The sequence below is a fragment of the Carettochelys insculpta genome, chromosome 23 (genome assembly GCF_033958435.1).
Source record: "Carettochelys insculpta isolate YL-2023 chromosome 23, ASM3395843v1, whole genome shotgun sequence".
NCBI classification, from domain to species: domain Eukaryota; kingdom Metazoa; phylum Chordata; order Testudines; family Carettochelyidae; genus Carettochelys; species Carettochelys insculpta.
In genome coordinates this window covers 4,805,991-4,829,804 of record NC_134159.1, presented here as the reverse complement: position 1 = coordinate 4,829,804, position 23,814 = coordinate 4,805,991, and the positions used below count along the sequence as shown (strand labels likewise).

Below are 23,814 nucleotides of genomic sequence, written 5' to 3'. Positions count from 1 at the left end.
CTCTCCTACTAGCTCCCTGGCTCCAGTGTATTCTGTGCTGCATGGACTTTCACACCCTGATGCAGGGACAGACAATGGAGTAGAGAAGAAAAGAAAGCAACAGAAATTCTCTGTTGTCTACAAAATACACTCCCAACTCCCCTTCATGGTACATCTGACACCTGGATATTTTATGAATCCCAAGAAAGGTTTTCATGGAATGCCTCGTCTTATAACAGTTGGGCTCCAAGACTGAAAGGTTTAGGAACCCCTGACCTATGAAGATGCTGCCACACAAGTGGTTGCTGCAGAGAAAGAAGAGAGGAGGATATCTGGAGGACAAGAACACACAGACTTAAAAAGAGGAATGAAGCAAGTTTCTCAGGAGTCAGCTTTGGTTCAAATTGCATGTAACATTTGCAAGCTTTGGTGGCTGCAGAATTAGCCCAGGTTTAAATAAAAAAGGTGACAAGATGACAAACCATTTTTGTCTGGGTGAGGTTGTGGCAGACAAACTCAGTTGGTGATGTGAACGAGAATAAATTGTGCTCCACCCTCAACTCCACAAGGGAGTTTAGAGGAAAGCACCAGGAAGCAATTTTGGAACAGTTTCAGATTGATTATTTGGTGATATGAAAACATCATTACCACCAATAAAAACCTCTCAGCTAAGCATGCAGGGCACCAGTATAAATCAAGTACCTTTCAAAGGCAAATATAAACAAAAAAATACATACCTCTCCAGGACAGTCCCACTGGCAGCAGCAGGAGTAGCAGACTCCATGTCTCCAGTACCATTCCCTTGATTCAGGTTTGGGGGACAAACATTGCTCACTGAGGCTGATGGGAAATCCTCTGGTGGCTCATCAGGCCAACCAAACTGCTCTTTCGTCTTGCCATAGATTTTGACAGCATCCATCATTGTGACACCAGCAGGATCCACAGAGGCCCCAACTGCAAGAAGAAAGAGACATTTTGCTGATTCTCAGAAGTGAGGTTGCTTCTCAAGGACACCAGCAAAGAAGCAGAGTTACCCAGCACTCATCTGTTCTGAAGCATAGCTATCTCCATGTTACCTTAGCACAGAATCCTTGTAACTCAACTAGAGGCACTGCACGTCTGTAGTAAGGTGCTGTTCCCTCCACAAATAGCTACTCTAGGAACCCACAATCATTACAACTGTAGCTACATTCATATCAAAATGATACCTCATGGAACTTCTAAGAGCTAAAAGTCAAAGTACAAGAGACCTCAGACAACCATCTCTAGCTTGCAAATAGATAAAGCATGCAATCAATAACAAAGACTTACCGAAGATGGTTAATTTTTTGTCAGCCTGCAGAGCTTCCTCTCGTGTGAAAGGAAAGTCAAACCAACGAGCCCTGGTCATGTTCAACTGCATGGTGCGGCCAAAGATCTCCAGGTACGAGGGTGCTCGCTCAATTGCCTGTGTGCCAACCTGGATCCTCATGCCCGTCATCACCATTGTGCTGTTATTGTTAGTGACTTCAATGGTAAAGCCACCAGGCTGTGGGAGACAGTCATTATTCAAGCAAGGAAAGATGAAGATGGGTATTTCCAACTACGAGCACCCTGGAATGAGAAGGCCTGAGCACCAGCTCACTGCAATGGTGGTGGCCAGTTTACATTATGAGAGGAACAGGGTACTTCCTGGGGACTGCCTTTTTACACTACCTAACTTTGCTAGCAACCCCGTGGATCTACTGGGAAAGACTAGATGAAGCAACAGTTAATGGAGGCTCAGAGCTATACTTATTTTGGAAGTGATCTGCTCTGTTGCCGGAAAGAAGAATTCAGCCAGAGAGAAAGATAGCCATCAAGAAGAAAAAAGGCCAAAAAACATTGAAAAAGTAAGAGTTGAGGTACAGAACTGAAGCTCATAGTGGCAGATGACTGGTTGTGGTTTTGATGCCAAGCTGGATTTTAGGAGGACTGAGGTTGGGTGATCCAACAACATCCTCCAGTCACTGATAGGGAGCCTCCAGGATTGTGAGAGGGTCATCTGAATGGGAACGTATACTTCTTTATAAAGCATTTGCTCATGATCTGATGAACAGCACAGCAGTCTAATGACAGAATTATGTAAATACCTAAGAGCGCCTGAAACACCTCATTTACCTTGGTGTTGGCCACATACATGCCAGTGGAGTTGAGCCGGTGCTTTATCTGCTGGGCATTATAAACCTGCAGGAGATCATTGCCTCCAAACTCCACATCTGTGAGCTGTTGGTTGTGCTCAAAGAAATCAATGGGGAAGTTCACCTGACTGGAGGTGCGAGTTGCTGAAAGACAGAACACCAATGGCTACAAAAAGGCACACGCTGAGCAGTAAAGCTAAAGTGCTCCAATTGCAGACAGAGTGCACCTCTCTGAGAATGCTCTAACTTTCTAATTAGTTATGTAGTCGTCAAATATACACACACACACACACACACACACACACACGCCCCCACACACCATTACAATTACAAAAGGGCATCTTGTTCAGCTTGCCTGAAGCACATACAAATGACAGCAGCATTGAAAGATTAAAATCATCCAACACTAACCCCATAATAGCCAACTCTGGTGTTTACGAATAAGGTGACTGCCAGAGGCAACTGCTTAAGCGCTTACATGACACTATTCTATTCTCAGTAGTGGCCCTTGTATAGCATGTTAACATTCGACACTGAGGGATTTAAAAAACAATTAGTGCTGGCAAAATGTTCTGAATTGGTGAGTCATGGGTTCTCTTTCCAGAACAGGTATAGCACAGTCAGCAGCAGCATGCACTTTTCCATATTATTTCACCAATGTGCTTCAATGCTAGTATCTAGCAAAACGGGGGTAATCCCATCAGCAAGCTCACTCAACCCGTGGTCTTTTAAGAAGCCAGCCAACTGGCCAGCTAGAGTGGTGGCCAATGTGGATGTGTCTCCACTATCGTGAAGACTGAGACTCGAACTGCCTATAGATGGTAGTGAATTCTGCTCAATATCAAGATTCAGTCTAGATTCAAACCGGCAACTCAGAAATAAAAGGTTCCATTATTCCATTACTAATTCCCTCAGCCAATCCAGATGAATGGCTATCATCTTTACGACAAAATCTGTCCTACTTTGGAATAATGGACACGGACACACTGAAAAGTTAGGATTGTCGGGGGGGGAAGTTAAATAGAAGATTTGGATGGAGTTGCTTGGGACTTTACCTGGATTGTGAAATACCCTATTTCAAGGGAGAAGGCAAAAGACCAGGTATTTATTCTGTAACTAAATTTCTTTACTGGTGACTTCAACATGATATAAAAGGAAAGCAGCCTTACTGATAGCAGCTGCCTTGCGCTTGCGAACTGGCTTCATGATGCTGATGACGCTGCTAGGCTGGAGAGAGGGCTGGAGCCAATAGGAAGTATTCTCCACATTTGCCATGTAGATTCTCAGGCTGCCGTCCTCACACAGAAGGATCATGGTGGTCCTTTGCTGCTCATTACAAGCTGTGTGCCGGATGGCCACCATGTCCTGGATCTGAAAAAGATTACACGCCAGCAAGTGAAAAGCCTAGAAAAGTTGTTACCGCTATGCTTGGGATACTTAGGCACTCAAGCCAACAGAGGCTACAATAAAGCAAGAGATTCAATGGATTTCCATGGAGAAGGAACAGCAAAGAGAGGTTGAAAAACACCTTAAAAACACTGGTGGGTATGGGGAAGTCAGTTTCTGTACTGAAACACTATTTTCAAGAAAAGTGTTAATGGGTAATACCAGCAAGACTTTGCTGTACGGCATTACTGCAAGGCAAACCTGGAAGAAGCAGCAGTCAAACACACAGGAAAGTTAATTTGAAGTGAAAAATACAGAGAATACATACTTTAGCTTTAGCTGGCAAGGTTTTTATCTCCTGGATGAGGAAGGTATCTGGCTTCACCATGACAACCAGTGGAATGCCTGTGGTCTGCTGAACACAACACACTAACCCAGGATGGTTCATCACCTCAGACCACTGGCAGAGAGCTGGGGAGGTCTTGCTTCCACCATTTGAACTGCAAGAGAGAAAAGGCCAGGCCCACATGACCTTAAGCAGCAGCTGCAAGGAGAGTCAAGCTAAATAAATAAAATTCTCATCCCAGCTAGCAAGGCAAGTACTTTCAGCATCTGGGGATCTCAAAGCATTCAATTAATGAAACAACCCTTCAGAAAGCCTCTGGGAGATAGGGGAGTATTAGGATTCCCATTTTACAGATGAGAAAACTGATGTGCAAAAAGTTGCAGTGAGTCAGTGGCAGCAAGGACAGCCCACAAGTCCTAACACCCAGTCCTGTTCTTTCACATCCTTCCCCATTCTTCAGGTAAATAAATTTTAGTGACTCACCATAAAAGCAGGGAAACTACTTTTAAAACAGATTTGAACTAATTAAACCTTATATTAGAACAGGGGTGAGCAAGTTTTTTAAATCAGGCCCCACTTTTCGTCCCTGCAATTATCAGCACCAAAACCTGTCTAATGTAATCCGAACTGATGGAAATTTTGCTTCTGTTGATATCAATTTAAAAAAAGAAAAACAAATCCCTTTTCAGCACATATAATAAGATATGTAGAATGTATTAACTGTATATAAATGTAAGTACACATACATAAAAAGGGCAACATATTTCACTATTTGTAATGAGGTGGATGAGCCGGTAATGAGATGGATGGGCAGCTGATTGTAGTGAACCCCCTTATGAAATTGTACACCCCCGACAGGCCAGCCCCCTACTGCACGCACCTCTGCACTAGAGAGCTCTTTTGTCGGACTAGCAGGGGAGTGATAGCAGAACACATTACTTGCCAGCACCAGAAGACAGAATAGAAGAGTACTGGTCTCAGATAGGAGCATCTGTGTTAGGGAGCATTTTCCTGTGTTTGTTTCCTCTGTGTTTGTCGGATGGCTCTGGCTGGAGCATAGAGCATTGTACCCCCTAAGAACACAGTCCCCATTTAGGTCTCACAAACAGAGAACTGAAAGTCCCTGGGGAAAATGACCAGGCTGGGTTTGACAGTCATGAGGGAGATGCTGGGGCATGATATTCATGGAAACAGAATGCAAGGTATCTACTTCATGCTAAGATACTTAGTCACTGTGGCCTGAATGCCCAGCTCTGACTGTCAGAAAAGATGATAGAGGAGCTTTATTCTTGCTATTTTTATAGCACAAGAGATTGGTTTCCCTTGGGGGGGGTGGGGGGGGGGCCTGAAAACAAGACTTAATATGCACAATTCTCAGGGTCTGCTGCAGTGCTGCTGCCAAACGGAAACAAAGGCTTCATGCTCTGCAGCCTCTGTGAGGGTGGATAATCCCATTGGTTCCAGCTGCTGCATCGTTAGCAGCTCTGCACTCGGAAAGCAAGGTTGCTCTGAAGGCACCTCTGTGCTGTGAAATCCTAGTGAGCAAGATAAACATGCACCCTGCTACAAAAGCACCTGGGGTTGGATTCAGTCACACTATTGTAAAAGCAGAAAGGTTAGAAACAGGAGATGACATAGGAGATGGTAAGATATAAAATCAACTGCAGGAAAGTTCTCTAGATAAAACTTTGGACTGTGACAGCCAGGTTCGTCCACTGGGAACAGTCAGTGCAGCTAATAAAAGCAGAAATCAAAAGGAGGGCACACCCTCAGTCCCACCTCTTTATGTTGATTGGGAAAAGCCGCTGCACCTCTAGAGTAGCCCTGCTAATTGTGGCTGCAAAGGATTTGCCTTGACAATAACTGAAGAAAAGCATCTGAAGGACATGAGAGTAATACACGGACACGCCACCTCCTGCCACTTGGCCATTACTGTCCTGTAGGGACAAAGGAAAAAAACAAAAAACACTGGTATTTAAAACACACACCCTCAGAATTCTAGAGTGATCAGGCTTTTACATTCCTAAACAAGTACAGTTATTTCAACACCACCCCTTCCACCTCCCATATTACACAGCAAAGGTCATATGAGAATGCAGCCCTCAATGGTATTATTACCAAGCTGCACATCATGAGATACTCCTGTCGCTTTTGAACAAGGAAATGAGACTTCACATACATGTAGGCTGCAGGTAAAGCATGACACAACACCTAAGAGTACACTGTATGCCAACCCCTGTGGGCTTCATCTCCAGCTCCCAAAGGCACTTTCTTCTTGGCTTGCATGTCATCTATTTCCCCAATTCAGATTGGCTTGGGAAAGCGATGCTGAATGAAAGTTGAAAAGATTTTAAGCTAGCTAGCCTGTACAGTACATACAAGACCAACAGCAGTGTCGACTCCTAACAGGAGCAAAGGCATACTTTTCATACTAGACACTGCATAAGAGTGCATGATCCCTCCATTCGAGCTACTGCACCTGTCACACAGTGCCTCAAACTGACCATTGTGATGCTCCAAGGCCATCATCCTGTTGGGCATAACTTCACATCTAACTGCATAAAACGTGTTCAGTTTTCTAGATGAGTGTATCAAGGGGGTTAATTTCAACCTCCTGCCCTCCAACTGGGATCATAGTCATTGTCAGAATCTCTTTGCAGAAAGAATATGCAACCTTTTTGCTCTAGATCAGGGAATGACAAGGAAAGCTACTTCTCAGCATCAGAAGCAGAGGGAGAGAAAGACACCAACGCCATTTATGTTAGAAGGGAAAGCTACCATTACCTTCAAGTCTTCATGGTTTATTTCAAGCACATTGGTAACATAGAAAGGTCCATGCTGGGCACTGCTTGCTTCCTCCATGAGCTGGGTATAGATATATCCAGCAGAGGACATGATGACTATGATGTTCTTTCCCTCCTCATTGAATAAAAATGTGACATCCCTGATCTTGGAGCTTGGCAAAAGGAAGTAGAACGTTGGGCTCAAAGCATCTACAGAAAGGTCATATATCTATGGGAGGAGAGAGAAGGGAATTAATAAGAATGACCATAATATAGGTCCCCCTAATGGACTGTAATTCAGACAAACATTCTACAACGGTGCATATCAGTGAGGGCAGATTATTCAGGTACCCAAATATGGAGACAAAGACATTCATCATGGTTTCATGAATGATCACTTTCTTCTGTGTTTGTTGGGGAAATATGCTGGCCCCATTCTTCAAAAGTGACTTTTCAAGTGCCCACCTTTGGACAATCAAGGCCAGATTACAAGAAGTGACAACACTCGTAACTGAAATCAAGGAGAGCTGAAGGTGTTCAGTACCTTGAGAGCAAGAGGAGGAGAAGAGAAATAAAACAAACATTAAGTGTTTCCAAATTTGGCACTCAAAATAAGGGACCACTTATGAAAATATGGGCTTTTATTTTTCCTTTCTGTGAACAGTGTATTACTAACAGTGAACAGACATACATACAGGAGAACCCCTGTTATCCAACCTGACTTGGACTGCAAGTTTGTCGGATATGGGGATTCTCAGTTACTATGGAGTGTTAATGAAAGAACAGACACACACTCTACCTAAACTGAATGTATTACATTACTAATTGCAATAAAAACACAACACGGCCACCAAATAGAAAAGGACATCACAAACAAACTTAGCATTTATAGTTGTAGCACCTGGTATTTAACATTATTAAAGGGTTCACTATGTAAATTATGGATGTCAGAAATGAAGTGAGAATGTGGCATACAAGCTTGCAAAAACACAACACAGAAGGCATGTTACCTGGGAAAAAGTTATGTTCTTTCACAGCAATTTTGTGAATAAAACAGTTCATTATTTAAAATGGTGAGTGAGTGGTGGTTGGTTTTGAATTTCCCTTCTTTTCTACGCAGCAAGGTCATGTCAGCATCTGAAAAACAGTACTTCTACAGGGGCCACTTCCCTTTGTTGTTCAATATAAACAAGTGCTGTCTCCACAGCCTTCATTCCCTCACGATGACTTATCCCATCCACTTTCTCTAGTCTGGTGTTATTGTCTTCTACATCATCAGCACCACCACCACCACAATTCACATTTTCTATTATGTCATTATCAGTCAGTTTTAGTTGTTCATCTTTAACCATCCATTCCTGTATGTCACCAGTACTCCATTTTCACAGCCTGATATTTTCAAGAAAGGCAAAAGATTTTCACAATTTTCTTGTACTGGTTCTTAGATAGGCTGTTCTTCATTTATTCTGCTTCTGTCTTCAAGAAGTAGCTTTCGACATGATTTTATTACCAGACTATGTAATCCAATAGACAACATTTTTTAGTCCCCCCGCCACAATTTCTCTACTATGCTATCTCCATCATCAAAAACTTCCTAAGTGATTTAAGAAGCTTATGCCAACATGTTTTCTTTAATACTTCAGTGATATCCTGGTCCGTAGGTTGACACTCTGAGGTGACATTTGATGGTAGAAAAATCTTCCTTATTTCTTCACTCGTCAGTTCATCTTCATTAGGATAGAATTATAGAATATTAGGACTGGAAGGGACCTCGAGAGGCCATCGAGTCCAGCCCCCTGCCCCAATGGCAGGACCAAGTACTGTCTAAGCCAGCCCTGATCGACATCTCTCTAACCTGTTCTTAAATATCTCCAGAGATGGAGATTCCACAACTTCCCTTGGCAATTTATTCCACTGTTTGACCACCCTCACAGTTAGGAACTTTTTCCTAATGTCCAACCTAAACCTCCCTTGCTTCAGTTTAAGTCCATTGCCCCTTGTTCTATCCTCAGAGGCCAAAAAGAACAGGTTTTCTCCCTCCTCCTTATGACACCCTTTTAGATACCTGAAAACCGCTATCATGTCTCCCCTCAATCTTCTCTTTTTCAAACTAAATAAACCCAATTCTTTCAGCCTTTCTTCATCAGTCACATTCTCTAGACCTTTAATCATTCTTGTTGCTCTTTTCTGGACCCTCTCTAATTTCTCCACATCTTTCTTGAACTGCAGTGCCCAGAAATGGACACAATACTCCAGCTGAGGCCTAACCAGTGCAGAGTAGAGCGGGAGGATGTGATGGAATATTATCAATAAGAATTGATTTCTTTTGTAGAGTTTTTTTCATTTTAAAAAGCTTTCTAGTGAAGGCATGAATCTATTAAAAAAATAACTTCTAAAAATTTCAGAGCTCATCCAGGTGTTTTTTTTTTTTCCGGATTGTTATACTGAACTGGCAGTGCTGTAGGAGCTATATTTTTGAAAGCCTGTGCTTTTCTGGATTTTCCATGTAAAACAAGTTCAAGTTAATGGTTACCTGAGGCGTTACTGCAGACAAGAACGAACACATGTTCTTTGCTTATTTTAAAGCCAGGAGCTGAAGCTTCTGCACAGGAAGCCAGAGTTTTTGATGGAAACATTTTAAAATTTAGGCCAGTTTCACCAGAATTGTATAACTGTTCATCTCATAACCCTTCATTTTTTTCTCTGAATTTTATGATTCTGAATCTGCAAATAATTTTTCTCCACAGATATAGAGCTGCCCAACTCTAGTTAGTCTTTTCCAGCAATCCAGCCAGCCTGAATAAGCAGTAAAACTGGATTCTCATTCATTAAATTGCTTGTGAAAAGCCAGCACTTACCACTGTAGAAGACATCCAGTTATTCACGTGCCTTTGTCTTTGTTGTGTGAACCACAAAAATAAAGCTTCACTCACCTTTCTGTACTTGCATTTTTTCATTCTTTCTTTTTGTGTAACCTTCATTTGCAGCCCTACCTGAGCACTTCTCAATTTCACTTCTATTCCTCTTCCAGTCACTTACAGTAATATGCCCCATGCCGTATTCTGCCATCACTTTTTTTTGCACAGTTTTGCCTTTATCTAGCTTTAGTAAGGCTTCAAGTTTTTGTTCCATGTAAACAACTTTCTCTTTTCACATGACATGCTGATAAAAAAAAAGTTACAGTACTCTTTATGAAGTTAAAGGATGTCCGCTGCCATGCCAACACGTAAACATGCCACACTTCCAATTCCACAGGTGCGCCTGCGCAAATGTGTCATCTGCACACAACTTCGCTCATGACTCTTGTGTTGTATAATACGGAGGGTCAGTTGAAAGGTTGGATAATCCAGGTTCTCCTGTACTAGAAAACTAGAGCTGATAACACCTTTCCTAACACTCATTTTTCTAGTTAATTAAAAGCACGGTGTTATTCTGACATGCACTTGTGACTGAGGAGAGTGCCAGCACCCCAAGTTATTTCCACAGAAAATGAAAAACACAGCACCAAGTCAATCAGGGATAATCCAAAAGCTGTGATCGTACCTTCACAAAGTCTGCAGTCACAATAGCAAGTTCTGTCTGAGATCCTGGCAGCCACACAGCCTTAATGATGAAGTTTCCTGTTGCTAGTTGAGGGTGGAGTACCAAGTGATCGGAAACTGATCCAGAGCTGCTGAATGTTAACACATGGCAGTCCTGGGACAAGGAAATTAAAGATGTCAAGAATTATTAACCTTATACTAGAGAGCTCTTTCATCTGACTAGCAGACTTTCACTAGTCCCAATAATAGATTTATCCTGTTTCTTCTAGGACTAGTTCAACTACTTTGATACTACTGCTTTGTTAGGTAGTGTGTTTCTTTAACTGTGGAAATTGTACATAAGTTTAAGAAAATATGCAACGATCACCCATTTCTCAATACTAGAAGAGGCTGCAAATTAAGATTAAGCACATTCATTTCGGTGACGTTTTATTAACGTGGATAATATTTTCGGGTTTCTGTAGCACAAAGGACAGTTGCTGTGAGTTTCATATGAGTTACCGTTTTATCTGGGTATTATCACGAATAGCTTAAAAATAATAAATAGGCTTAATTTAGTCAACAAAGCCACCGCTGAAACGAAAAGCAAGTAATTCAAAAACTAGAATTAGTGACATACACTAAGGCTGTGTCTACACTTACCAAAAACTTCGAAATGGCCATGCTAATGGCCAGACCCAACAATACTAATGAGGTTCTGAAATGCATATACAGTGCCTCATTAGCATGCTGCCAGAGGTTCGCTCTCACATGGCTCATCTACACTGTGGTCCTTTTCGAAAGGACCCTACCAACATCGAAATCCCCTTATTCCTATGAGCTCATAGGACTCCAGCAATCCAATAGGCAATCCCTTATAGACAATCCTATGAGCTCATAGGAATAAGGGGATTTCGATGTTGGTGGGGTCCTTTTGAAAAGGACCACCACGTAGATGAGCCACACGGGAGCAAAACATGGCAATCTTCAAGTGCTGCAGCCGGCAGCATGCCAATGAGGCGCTGAATATGCATTCCAGCACCTCATTAGTATTCTTCGATCTGGCCATTAGCATGGCCATTTCAAAGTTTTTGGTAAGTGTAGACATAGCCTATGTGATTTTTGATAGCCATTTACAACTCTACAAGCCATCTCCTTGGGAGATGAGCACAGCTTAATCCAAAATTCACTTTTCCAGAGATAAAGGAACTCTTGCTTCTCAGAAACTTACCTTCAGCCCACACACAGCTAAATAGTCCTCTTTGCAGGGATTTCCTGTTAGGCTCAGTACAGTAAAGGGAACTGGTGCAGATGCAAGACGGGTAAGAGTTAACTTCCTTTTGCTGGAGTCTGCTTGTTTGAGCAATGCTGAGAGTTGTAACACTGTAATCTACAAAATAATGGAACCAAATCAATTTTCTAATGTTGGCATCACAAAGAAATTCTAGCTTCTCGTATGACTCCATCAATTCACTGTCTCAGCCTCTCTACAGCAAGAGGCAATATCTTGGTTCACTAAAATACAACACAATTAACGTAACATTCGCTAAGGAAAGTTTTCCAAAAGTCTAGTCACTGCTTGATTCTTTAGTCACCATTTTAAATCCTTTCTTCTTTCTTTAACATACATTTTAATTTGTTGGGCCATTGAAGCACATCCCCTTATCAGGACTCACCTTGCCCTTTTCATGGCTCACAGCTAGATGCTGGCGGCGCCCATGCGGGGAGGACAGCACGCACATTGCCACTCGCCTCAGCACATGAGCACTGATCAGCTGCCGGATTGTCTGGCCCTGGTCACCACTGTAGTTCATTCGGACATTCTCAAAAGCACCTTCTTGAGAGCCAAGAGTTGGGACCTGAGCCAATGTCAAGCATAAAGAACACACAAGAGCAGAGACAAAGAGAGATTTACCTATAGAAGTGGTTTCATTCAGACTCAGAGTTTAAGGCCAGAAGGTGTCATCAGAGTCACCTAGTTTGACCTCCTGCACATCATAGGCCCCACCCATTCCTGTAATAGGTTCATGTGACTTTACAAAGACACTTTACACAGATACTTCTGGCTGAGCAACTGAAATCCTCAGATCTTGATTTAAAGACTTCAAGTTATAGAGAATCCACCGTTTACTTGTGACCCCTGTCCCATGCTGCAGAGGAAGGGAATAACCCCAACAGTCTTTGTTAATCTGACTCAGGTAAAATTCCTTCCCAACCCCAAATATGGCTACACCTGAGCCTGTGAATATGACCCGCCTCTTATCAGATAACTTCTCCATTCCTCTGAACATCCTAGCAGCCCTTCTCAGCACTTGTTCCAGGTTGAATAATTAAAAACACACAGGAGACCAGATTTGCAGAGTTTTCCAGAGGAGTCCCACCAGTCTTGTTTAATGGTGACAATACTTCTCTCTTTCCTAAAAATACCTTGCCTGATGCAGTTTAGGACTGCATTAGCCTTTTCCACAGCTGAATCACGTTGGCACCTCACTCATCCTGTGATTGATCAATACACCCAGATCTAGCTCCTCTTCTCTTGCTTCCAACTGATACATCCCCCAAGCTTACAGAAAGAGTTCTTGTTTTTGTAAGTTTATGACCTTGTACTCTGATCTATTAAATTTCACCACATTTCTATTACTACAGCTTTACAGGCTGTAGAAATCTTCCAAACAAAACAAAAACAAAACAAAAATAGCCATACTGGGTAAGACCAATGGTCTATCTAGCCCAGTGTTCTGTCTTCCGACATTGGCCAATGCCAAATGCTTCAGAACGAAAGAAGAGAACAGTCATTAAGTGATTTGGTGGTCCACTCCCAGTTTCTGGCCAACAGGCGTGAGGGTCACCTACAGCCTAGGGTTCCACCCTGTACATCTTGGCTAATAGTGACTGATGGACCTTTCTTCCATGAATTTATCTGGACTTCTTTTTTAAAACTCATAACAACCTGCTCTAGCAATGAGTTCCACAGGTTGACTGTGCACTGTGTGAAGAAGTACTTCCTTTTATATTAAACCTGCTGCCTATTAATTCCATTGGGTGACCCTCAGCTCTTGTGTTATGAGAAGGCGTAAATAATTCTTCCTCATTTACTTTCATGGCCTTGATCCTGCCATTTACCCTCCCACTGCCCCCAAGCTGCTCTTGCCCTAGCAAACTAGCAGATCACAATACCATTAATTGATCTGTCATTTCCACTGTCTTGTCTAACGTGTGCAGCTCATTCAGAGCCTGCTGCGCTCGGCTGCTGCTGCCCATGGCTGAAGCTTGCTGGAAGTTGATCTGAATGGCATCCATTAGGAAACTCAGCATATCCAACACCAGAGGAGCAAAGGAGAAGTTGGCCTATAAGAAACAGGTGTGGCAAATAAAGCACAAAACATACATAAGAAACCTCCCAGAGCAATGTAAGTCATTCAAAAGCAGTTATGGCTCTGTTATCCTCATAAACAAATGAGAATCAAGGACCTCGTCTAACAATGAATACAGCCCACCCTACACTGTGAACCAAACTAAACTGTTTCTTACTGGTGTTAGACCCGAAATCCAGCGTTAATTCTCAACAGAGAACATATTTCCCGCACTTATACTGTACCAGCATAACTTGAAATTCAAAGGGTAAAAGTTTGAGTTAAAAGCTCAGGCTAATGTGAAGACAGTTTATTCTGAGAGAGGAAAGAATACTCAAGAACTATGTCACAGATGAATCCTGGTTATTGACTGAGATTTTAACCTGATGACAATACCTGGGATTGCAATTCCTCTCGGCAGCCCTCAACATTTCTACACAAGCTGCTCTTCTTGGGTTTTTCTTCATCGGTGCCCTTCCCATCATTGATGGTGACCTTGGATTTATCTGCAGGGGAGCTGTTTGCATGACGAATTACACTCTCAGGCACTCTGGGCTCACTCTGGAATGCAGACTCCTTCATAGTAGAGCTCATGCCACTGCTGGGAGTTCTCTTTACCAAAGCCTGGGAAAGGCAAAGCAATATTGAGGGCCCAATCTGGTTTCCATTTAACTCAATGACTAAAAGCTCCCACTGATTTCAAATGGAACAAAATTAATTCCTTAGAGTACGTTGTCAGAGAGAGACAATGTACCCTGCAAGTCACTTTCCTTTTAGATATTATACTAGATAGGAAGTAACACTGCTGGCTGTTGGTAGGAAACACCAAAAGAGCAGAGATCTGGTAAGGGGCAACATGAAGTTGACCTACAAACCACAAGCCAGTTATGTAGGTTCAAAGTCTTAATTAGAATTAAGGGATGTGAGAATACAGATCTTTTGATGAAGAGGGTGAAATCATTAAGTACGAAACTACACATTCAGGTTGAGTGATGGAGCTTATTCTAAAGTAGATCACTTAGAGCTCCCACATACATATATCACAGAATAATCACTGTACAATATAAGACTTTGCAAACCCAAACTTAGGCAATGTGTAATAGTTGCAGGACAGTTTTAATTTAGCCATGAAGATCCTTTACCAAGCAACTGCCATCTTCCTTTGCTCCACAGTCACAGAAGAATGAACCATATTTGGCGTAAGAAATCTCATGGTCCTTGTGACAAACTTTAGCACAAACTGTGCAAACACCAACCCCATCCACCATTTTACAAGTGTGACAGTGGTACCTGTACAGAAAAAACCAAACAAGTTAGATATTTAGTATACCACCTGGCTAAAATATTCTGTGCGTAAGGTGACCTAGGAGCCTCTTACCAGTGTTGGTTCATGAATTCTTTCTGTGTGATAGTGAAGGTGCACAGTTTGTTGCAGAGAGAATCTTCATCCTGTTTAGGAAGGAAGATTGTTTAGTCAACATAGTATATATGGTATCTACCAATTCTGGAGTCACTTGATACAAAGGAAACCCATTCTCTCCTAAACAGACATTTGAAAACACTGAGTCTAGCACTATATGGCCAACGGAAGCTGTAGGCACCCAACAGCTGCGTCTACACGTGCACGCTACTTCGAAGTAGCGGCACCAACTTCGAAATAGCGCCCGTCGCGTCTACACACGTCGGGCGCTATTTTGAAGTTAACTTCGACGTTAGGCGGCGAGATGTCGAAGTCGCTAACCTCATGAGGAGATAGGAATAGCGCCCTACTTCGACGTTCAACGTCGAAGTAGGGACCGTGTAGACGATCCGCGTCCCGCAACGTCGAAATTGCCGGGTCCTCCATGGCGGCCATCAGCTTGGGGGTTGAGAGATGCTCTCTCTCCAGCCCCTGCGGGGCTCTATGGTCACCGTGGGCAGCAGCCCTTAGCCCAGGGCTTCTGGCTGCTTCTGCGGCAGCTGGGGATCTATGCTGAAGGCACAGGGTCTGCAACCAGTTGTCGGCTCTGTGTATCTTGTGTTGTTTAGTGCAACTGTGTCTGGGAGGGGCCCTTTAAGGGAGCGGCTTGCTGTTGAGTCCGCCCTGTGACCCTGTCTGCAGCTGTGCCTGGCATCCCTATTTCGATGTGTGCTACTTTGACGTGTAGACGTTCCCTCGCTGCGCCTATTTCGATGTTGGGCTGAGCAACGTCGAAGTTGAACATCGACGTTGCCGGCCCTGCAGGACGTGTAGACGTTATTCATCGAAATAGACTATTTTGATGTCGCAACATCGAAATAAGCTATTTCGATGTTGGCTGCACGTGTAGACGTAGCCAACAAGTGTCATTCTACATCCAAGAAGTACTGCATGATAACCAAAAGATTATACTGGGGCCTAAGTTTAAAAGGAACAAATTACTGATGACAGCTTGAACCTTAAAGAGATATCTAAAATCCTTCCCCAGTTAAACTGTGTATTACGTAACAGTCCGGGTAAGTCTACAGTAGATAGTCCACCTAAAAGTACGCTACTCCAGCTATGTGAATAACGTAGCTGGAGTTGACATACTATAGGTCAAGTTTCTTCCATCGACTTACCTCTCTCTTCTAATCATGGAGGACTACATGTTTGTTTGTTTGTGTGTGTGTGTGTGTGTGTGTGTGTGTGTGTGTGTGTGTGTGTGTGTGTGTGTGTGTGTGTGTGTGTGTGTGTGGAGTTTGAGGGTGGACTGGAGAGCTATCTACAGAACATCTGTAAAGGTCTTCATTAGACCCACTTAGACTACGGCTACACTAGAGCATAAAATCAGTATTAAGAGACTTAGCTTGATATTATAATGTGCTCACCTTCACTGCAAACATCATTAGGTCAGTTTTAAGTGGCACTAAAATCAATTGGTTCCTCATCCCTGACCGTGGACAGGCTTGCTCTGATGTGCTGCAAGAACAGAACAAAGTGGGACCTCATCCTGCAACAGCTGTAAGAGGCCCAGAAGGAGTAAGCCACAGCTGACAGGAAGAAGAAACAGCAATAGTGGCAAAACATACTCCAGCATAGGATCCAGGACTTGACAGAGCTCCTGTCAGCTGTCAGGGAACAGACCAACACCCTCTGGTCCCTACTGAAACTGCAGAGGGTTCCCTTCTACAGAATAAACAATTACACGGCCTCCTCACCATGTTCCGTGGCCACCCCTCAACAGGGACCCAGAATACTGGGGGGGTGGGGGGAGGGAGGAGGACAAGGACAGCCTCACGGTCCACCTCCAGGACCTCTTTCTATCCATCTTATAGTCCAAGGATCCAATCCATATTTCCTTAACGTATGGACAAGAATGTTGTGGGAGACCGTATCAAAAGCCTTGAAGTCAAGGTATATCACGTCCACTGACTTCCTCACGTCCACAGAGCTTGTTACCTCGTCATAGAAGCTGATCAGATTGGTGAGGCAGGACTTGCCCCTGGTGAATCCATGTTGGCTACTTTTGATCACTTTCCCCTCTTCCAAGTGCTTCAAAATGGATTGCTTGAGGATTCCCTCCATTATTTTCCCAGGGATTGAGGTAAGGCTGACGGGTCTATAGTTCCCTGGATTTTCCTTCTTTCCTTTTTTAAAGATGGGAACTACGGCTGCCTTCTTCCAGTCATCCGGTATCTCCCCCGATATCTCCTGTGTTGGTTCGACGCTGTTAAGCAATGCTGGAGTACCTCTCCAGGCGTGAGCCTGGGCGATTTTTTTTTTTGGAACCCTGGGATGCCCAGACGCCAGTGTCCCCCTCTTGGCTGTACTGATATAGTCCAAAGGAGAGGATAACCTCTACATCTGGTACCAGCTCAGCTGCAGGAGTTGCCGGGTCAGTGCCAGAAGTTGGCACAGAACCGCCTTAGAACTCCCCTCTGGATTTTCTGTCAGGGTTTACTCCCTTAGCCTTGCTCCTTCCCAGGATAACCCACAAGACAGTGGGGCAAGTTGACCCACCACAGTTAGGAAAACCCATGGCAGCAGGGTTGTCCACTATGTCCTGCACATTTCCCAGAGTCATGGTCATTTGCAGCAGAAGGGCGTGTATTGCCTTGGCTACCTGGATCACTGTGGCCTTTACTGTAGATCTGCCCACCCAGAATTGATTTCCCACTGACTGGTAGCTGTCAGGCATTGCAAACTTTCACAGAGGAATTGCCACTCACTCGTGAGCTGCCAAAGCAGGTCTCATTTTGGTGTCACAGAGGTGCAGGGTGGGGAACAGCAAATCACAAACGTGACCTTGTGCACGTGGAAGTTTTGCCGCCAATGCCGATGGTTCCATACCTGCAAAACGATGCAGTCCCACCAGCGCGTGCTGGTTTCATGGCTCCAAAAGTGGCACTCCACTGTATGCAAGGCATACAGCACAGCCAGCAGTTCTGCATTCCTGATCTCCCATCCTTCAACGTGGTCTGAATCAAGGTCTGCATCCTCCCACTTGCTTTGTCTAAATAAGATGCTGCAGAGTACTTCTTGAAGTGGCAGTAAGAGCAGTGTAATGGCTCTAAGCCGCTCAAAATCCATGCTACCCCTTTGTAATGGTGCGTGTCAGGGGCAGGCTCTGGAAAAGTGGTGCAAAAATTCCTTTGGCCATGTTTTCAACAGCAGGGGAAGTGAGGGCAATTGTATTCTGAGACGATGGCATCAGACACCCACAACCACTTGCAATGCATTTTTTTCCATAACACTGGCACAAAACCCCAGAATGCAAAAGGGCTGCAGGAACTGTGGGATAGGTACCCATAATATGCTGCTGACAGTCAAACCTTGCAACAGGAATGGAGACATCACGTCAACTTTCTGAGTGTGTGGACACAACATCAACTTTATAAAATCTAGCAGTAAAAAGTTGACTTCAGTAAATCTAACTACATTTTGTAGCATAAACATAGCCAAAGTCGACCACTGGTGGATCGACCTCAAAGCCTTGATTCCAGCTGTAGACGTAGCCTCAGAGAACCAGCTATAAAGATCAGAACAGTTTACTTAACATTTCTGCTCCTTGTCTTCAGCTTGCCTCTCCTTGCTTTCCTAAGAAATCCTTACCTTTAGTCAACATTGAAAAGCTAATATATCTACACAAGAATGAGCTGGATTCTTTTGTATCGTCTACAAATCTCAGCTAAATTCTAACAGCAGAATGTTTACTACTGACAATTATTTAAGAAACAGAACAAATGGGCTTTCAGTTCCCAGGTTGCATTTGTCCAACATGAAATTAGAAAAATACTCTGTTTTAACTTATGAACTGTACACATTTGATCTGGAAGCTGTACATATAAATACAAAAGGCTATTGCGATTCTCACCACTAACTTACGTAAGATTACAGGATTGTCATTCTGGAGCCCAGAATAACTGTTGAATCAATGTGAAGTAACCCAAGTGAAAGTATGGTTTAAAGATCTTCTGGTTAAGAATATTACCAAGTTTAACCACTGCTGGAAATTCATGGACTGTCACTGTCCAGTCTTAAGAATACTGTAATTTTCAACTTCACAGATTACTCATGAGGTGTACAGATACAGTAAAGCATGAATCTATGCTATAATGTGTGCTAAATCATTGTGATATCAGAGGTAATTCAATCAAACATAACCCATGCTCTACAGCTAACTAGCATGCAATAATTTTACTGGTTGTATGAGGGAGACTGAGCAGATGATGAATTGTTTGGTCCAGCTGCCAGATCCATGCAACAGCATGTGCTTTCAGTTACTAGTTATGAACAGAGTCTGAGAACTTACGGAATCTTCAGCTTGAGAATCTTCCTCTTCCACTGCCAGCTCCTCCACCCAGTCTGAATCCACTTCGATGGCCCGTTCCTCCCCATCAACTGAAAGATGACTGGGACCCTGGCCACTAGTTTGGCTCAGAGCATTAGTGACATCAGCCAGATAAGAGACAATGTGGCACGTACATTCCAGTATAGTAACATGCTGCAATCAGAAGTTTCATAAAAAAAAAGAAAAGAAAAGGAATACTTAAATCCTCCTGCACCTATTTGCAAATGAGCAGAAATGTGAAAATATCTCCAATTCTCAAGGACAAAGACTGTAAGGAAAAAAGCAGCCCAGTAGCACTTTAAAGACCACGGAGGTTACCAGCAGCAGCAGGGTCTGGCTGCAAGGCTGGCAGGGGTGTCGGGCTGTGGGGCGTACAGGCAGCAGGGTGGGTGTTCACGCTGTGGGGCTGCCAAGGAGGTCTGGCTGCCAGGGTTTAGGGCTGCGGGGGAAGGGTGAGGTGTCAAGTGGCAGGGGTATCAGGCTGCAGTGGGTTGGGGCTGCGGGGGTGGTGCGTGTGTCACAGTAGTGGGGGTTGGAGACACGGGGAGGGAGGTAAGGCTCGTATGAGGTGGGGGAAGTTCGCTTGTAGAGTGAACTAAATTAGGTAAGTGTGTTCCTCGTTTAAGCGAGTATTTATAAATTAAGTACTCATTAAGTGAGTCCACCCTTTGACTTATGATAGGATAACTTTACTGTAGGGAAAAAAAAATAAACTTTGCTAAATGACACAGAACAATTTAACTTTTCTGATGCAGATTAGGACTCAGACCAAAGACTGAGAACTGCCAGTGTTTCTTACCTTTCCATGCATGACATTGGCATTCATTTTTTCTATAACATTCTTCTGAGACAGGTACTTCTTGCTATAAAATAAAGGGGCAAAAAAAAAAAAAAAAGAAAAAAGATAGTTATAGAAGCCAGTTCTTAAAAGTTATCAATTTAATCCTCACTGATGACAGTCCCATGTGTTTAGTTTGTTAGTTTTACAACAGCAATAAGACAGTGGCCACTGAACCAAAAGGAAAAAACTAAGGACCTCTAAGGTACCATTACAGTCTCCGTAAAGGCAATTATCTCATTTACCACCATTCCAACCTATGGGACAACTACACAGTAGCCCAACACTTTCTCGCTGCCCACCATCAGATTCCCAAGAAGTAAGCCCAACACAAAGATAAGCAGTCACCAACAAAAATCTCATTCTTCTTACCATCTGCTCAGCCACTCGACCGCAGCACTGTGAAGCTGGAGATGTCCAGCACCTTGCCCAGCACTGGCCAGAGTTGCCATCACAACCATGAGCTCAGGGAAACCTGTTCCATCACCATTGGCCAACATTTCTGTTGCCATTGGTATAAGGGTACTGAGCAGAACAGTGCATACACCTTCTCCGACTTGGCTAAGCAACAAGAAGAAAGTTTGAGAAGTATTAATTCACCCATCTATACCAAGTTAAGTTGAACTTTTCTAAGGCTTGTCAAAGCAGTCCATTAGACACAGTCAATGGGTGCAAAAGTTCATAAAATATGTTAAGGTAGTCCTATTTCAAATAGGACTACATTAATGTACACTGGAGAACAATAGCAAGAGAATGGCCTTACAGCACGAGAGATCAGCTATAAGATATACAACATTCATAGAAAAGTTCTTATCAATAGCACATATTGTCAGTTATATAAGATTGTTCTCTACCTGTTTTCCCGAACAATGTATGTTGTCAGAAGTTGCAGCAGCTGCCTGTTTTCTTGAACAACATCCAGTTGATCTGAATCTTTAGGTGGTGACATGGTCATCCTAGTTAGCCAGGCCTGTAGACGTACAGGCTCCACACAGGCCAACTGGGCCAAGGAGCCACACAGTCGCAACAGACTGGGGTTAGGACTTTTCTCAGCTAGGAAACAGAATTATCAGCTGTTGATAGAATGGCTGTAAACTGAACATGCCTGAAGGTAAACTTTCCTATTATTAAAAGCAAACTTTACTGGATTTCCTGAAGTGCATGCAACTGGAAACAGTCCGACATCTATCCCTTCTACTGTCATCACCGTTTTAACTCTACTCCTCCATTCATTTCCCTAAGACACTTATTCTTTCTCTCTTACACTGAGGGCAACTGAACCAAACATTGCACAAAAACGAGCTGTGTAATTTCCCAGCTTGTGGTCATCTCTAGCTGCTCATATGCATATTGAAGATGCTGCCAGACAGTCCCCTTCTGTCTCCTACTCCAGAGAGCTAAACAGTCTGCTTAGCAAACATCCACTTTCAAAGAACGGATTGCTAAAATACTAGCTAACCCAGAATACATTTTTACTACACACTAAAAGGGCAAATAGTTAAGAAAAAACGCAGTGCCACAGTACACTGTACAGAAGCAGTATTAGTTTGTATTTGGAAAAAAAAAAAAAAAAAGTGAGGAATCTTGGGGCATCTTCAAGACTGCATCTGATGAAGTGGGTCTTTGCCCAAGAAAGCTTAGTCTTTATGGGGTCACAGGAGATTCCTTGTTTTTACGAAACGTTAAAGGCACAAAGTTACAATGCAAAGATTAAACACTTACTCAACTGGAAGAGTTTGGTGAAGAATTTCAGAACTCTATTACAGAATTTAGCTGAGAGATTCTCATTGGCTGTTGCCATCATGATCTGGACCAATTCTCCACTAATTGAGAGAGAAAACAAATCCTTTGTTCAACCCTTTAAAAATATATGCATCTCTTTACTTCACTGTTATTTCTCTGAATCTTAGATGAAAGGGCAGAAACAGCTCATACACTGCAAAATACTTCAGAGCTGTGCGACAGACACCTTGAAAGGAAAAATTCTAAGACCAGCACCCAGTACACTAAGGATGGAGAACTGCAAGCAGCTGCCTTCCATTCTTCAAATTCCATTCTTAGTTTCGCCAGAAAAATTATAAAAACAATTTTGATGCATTGTGTTTGAAGCAAAGCAATTCTGCTCCAAAGACAAATATCAAACAAGTGCGAACACTACTTTCCTTCAAAGTTTATTAGATCAACAAGGAGTCATGTTGTATTCAGAAAGCTGAAAATTAAGGCTACTTAATACAAGAGCCAAGTTCAAAAAAAAGCTTGCAACATCTGTGAGGCTTAAGCAATTGCATATTGTCCTCTCCTCCACTCTTCTAGGTATTAATTCATGGTTAAGAGCATAACATTTACATGCTTTTGCAAACCGAACATAAACAATGTTTTCACAGTGAGGCCATCAGAGCATTAGCTCCAAATTCAGAGGGCTATACAAACCTCAGGAGCTCACAGATCATGACCAATTTGGTAACAAATCAGGTTCTGTCACAAAAGCTGGTTTCAGTCTTCCGCCATCTTCTTATTGCTTACTCTTTTCTCATTTTAATCCCATCCCATGAAAACCAAGCGAACCCCTTCCTCATGCTACTTTAGCTTGGGCTGAATAAACCTAAGAAGAGAGCATGCTTTCTCAGCTTTGCAACTGGAATTAACTCTCCTCCCACTTCACCTATTCCTAAATTCTTCCTTTCCTACCCTCATCACATTCACACTCTAATACAGGCAAACGGCATCTTTCACAAGACAACCCAATGTTATCCTGGGTTGGCAATGAGCAAACAGGTGCTACTTTACAAGTAGAACTGACAGGCAAATTAATACATGTTCTCTCAAGAAGTTCTTCACTCTGCCTCTGACAAAGGATTTTTCAAAGACTCACAAAACTAGTCACTGAAACAACGTACATTTTATCTACAGCATCAAAGCAAAACTACCCTCACTTTCACCTGGGAACCTTTTCACTCTTACAAATCCCACATCTCTTCAAAAGGGTAGCACGGTCCTTGTGCAGATTATATGATCTCTGCCCATTCCTGTACAGAAGCAACAGCATTCCACGAACACTCAGTGTAACAAGACTATGACTAAGAGAAAAGAGAACAAGTCCTTAAAATGCAATATTCCACCAATTCACCTCTCTGAGAAGAATTCCTCCATAGCTTTCCGGGCCTGGCTGCTCTCCAGCTGCTTTTCCAGATGCTGCAAACACTCCTCCAAGATAGACTCATCTAAGCCACTGTGGATCAAAGAATAAATAAAAGAAAAATGCACGCTCTCTTCAGTCTTGTTGGTTTACTATTATCAAATACAGCGATGAGAAGTTGTATGTGCCAATGATTCTTTCTGACAAATTTATGAATAATGGCAAAAACTCATTAACCCTTAATTAGGACTCATGCCTCAGTTTCTGGTTCTTGCAACTGGCAACCCTGGGAGGGCTTAAGCCTAAAAGGTCTTACTGTCACTTCTGGCATTGCACTATATGACTCTAGGCGCTAACATGGCACTAGTGGTAGTGTCCAAAAGAAATTGAATGGATCACCACATGCCCCCACTCTGTCCCCAAGCAAGCTGCTTTCCTCCATCTCCCCGCTTCTGAAGATTACTCAGTGGAGCCACCCATGTGCAGCTGGAGCTACACCCCTGCACAAGTGCACCACAGCA

General features: G+C 43.1%; 1 protein-coding gene across 4 annotated transcripts in view; it reads right to left on the bottom strand.

The window, feature by feature from the left end:
• The window catches only part of UBR4 (ubiquitin protein ligase E3 component n-recognin 4), a 137,156-nt gene that overhangs the window by 77,353 nt on the left and 35,989 nt on the right, over positions 1-23,814 (bottom strand). For all 4 annotated transcript variants that reach the window (XM_075018177.1, XM_075018176.1, XM_075018179.1 and 1 more), the window contains exons 30-49: positions 23,285-23,386; positions 21,880-21,980; positions 21,012-21,210; positions 20,530-20,718; positions 20,119-20,182; positions 19,281-19,472; positions 14,906-14,976; positions 14,670-14,817; positions 13,924-14,151; positions 13,352-13,522; positions 11,851-12,033; positions 11,406-11,564; positions 10,197-10,349; positions 6,655-6,882; positions 5,650-5,807; positions 3,853-4,024; positions 3,308-3,509; positions 2,119-2,282; positions 1,291-1,507; positions 717-933 (exon numbers count right to left, since the gene is read on the bottom strand). In XM_075018177.1, the coding sequence (XP_074874278.1) occupies positions 717-933; positions 1,291-1,507; positions 2,119-2,282; positions 3,308-3,509; positions 3,853-4,024; positions 5,650-5,807; positions 6,655-6,882; positions 10,197-10,349; positions 11,406-11,564; positions 11,851-12,033; positions 13,352-13,522; positions 13,924-14,151; positions 14,670-14,817; positions 14,906-14,976; positions 19,281-19,472; positions 20,119-20,182; positions 20,530-20,718; positions 21,012-21,210; positions 21,880-21,980; positions 23,285-23,386 (3,318 nt within the window). The remainder of the gene's footprint in view (positions 1-716; positions 934-1,290; positions 1,508-2,118; positions 2,283-3,307; positions 3,510-3,852; positions 4,025-5,649; positions 5,808-6,654; positions 6,883-10,196; positions 10,350-11,405; positions 11,565-11,850; positions 12,034-13,351; positions 13,523-13,923; positions 14,152-14,669; positions 14,818-14,905; positions 14,977-19,280; positions 19,473-20,118; positions 20,183-20,529; positions 20,719-21,011; positions 21,211-21,879; positions 21,981-23,284; positions 23,387-23,814) is intronic.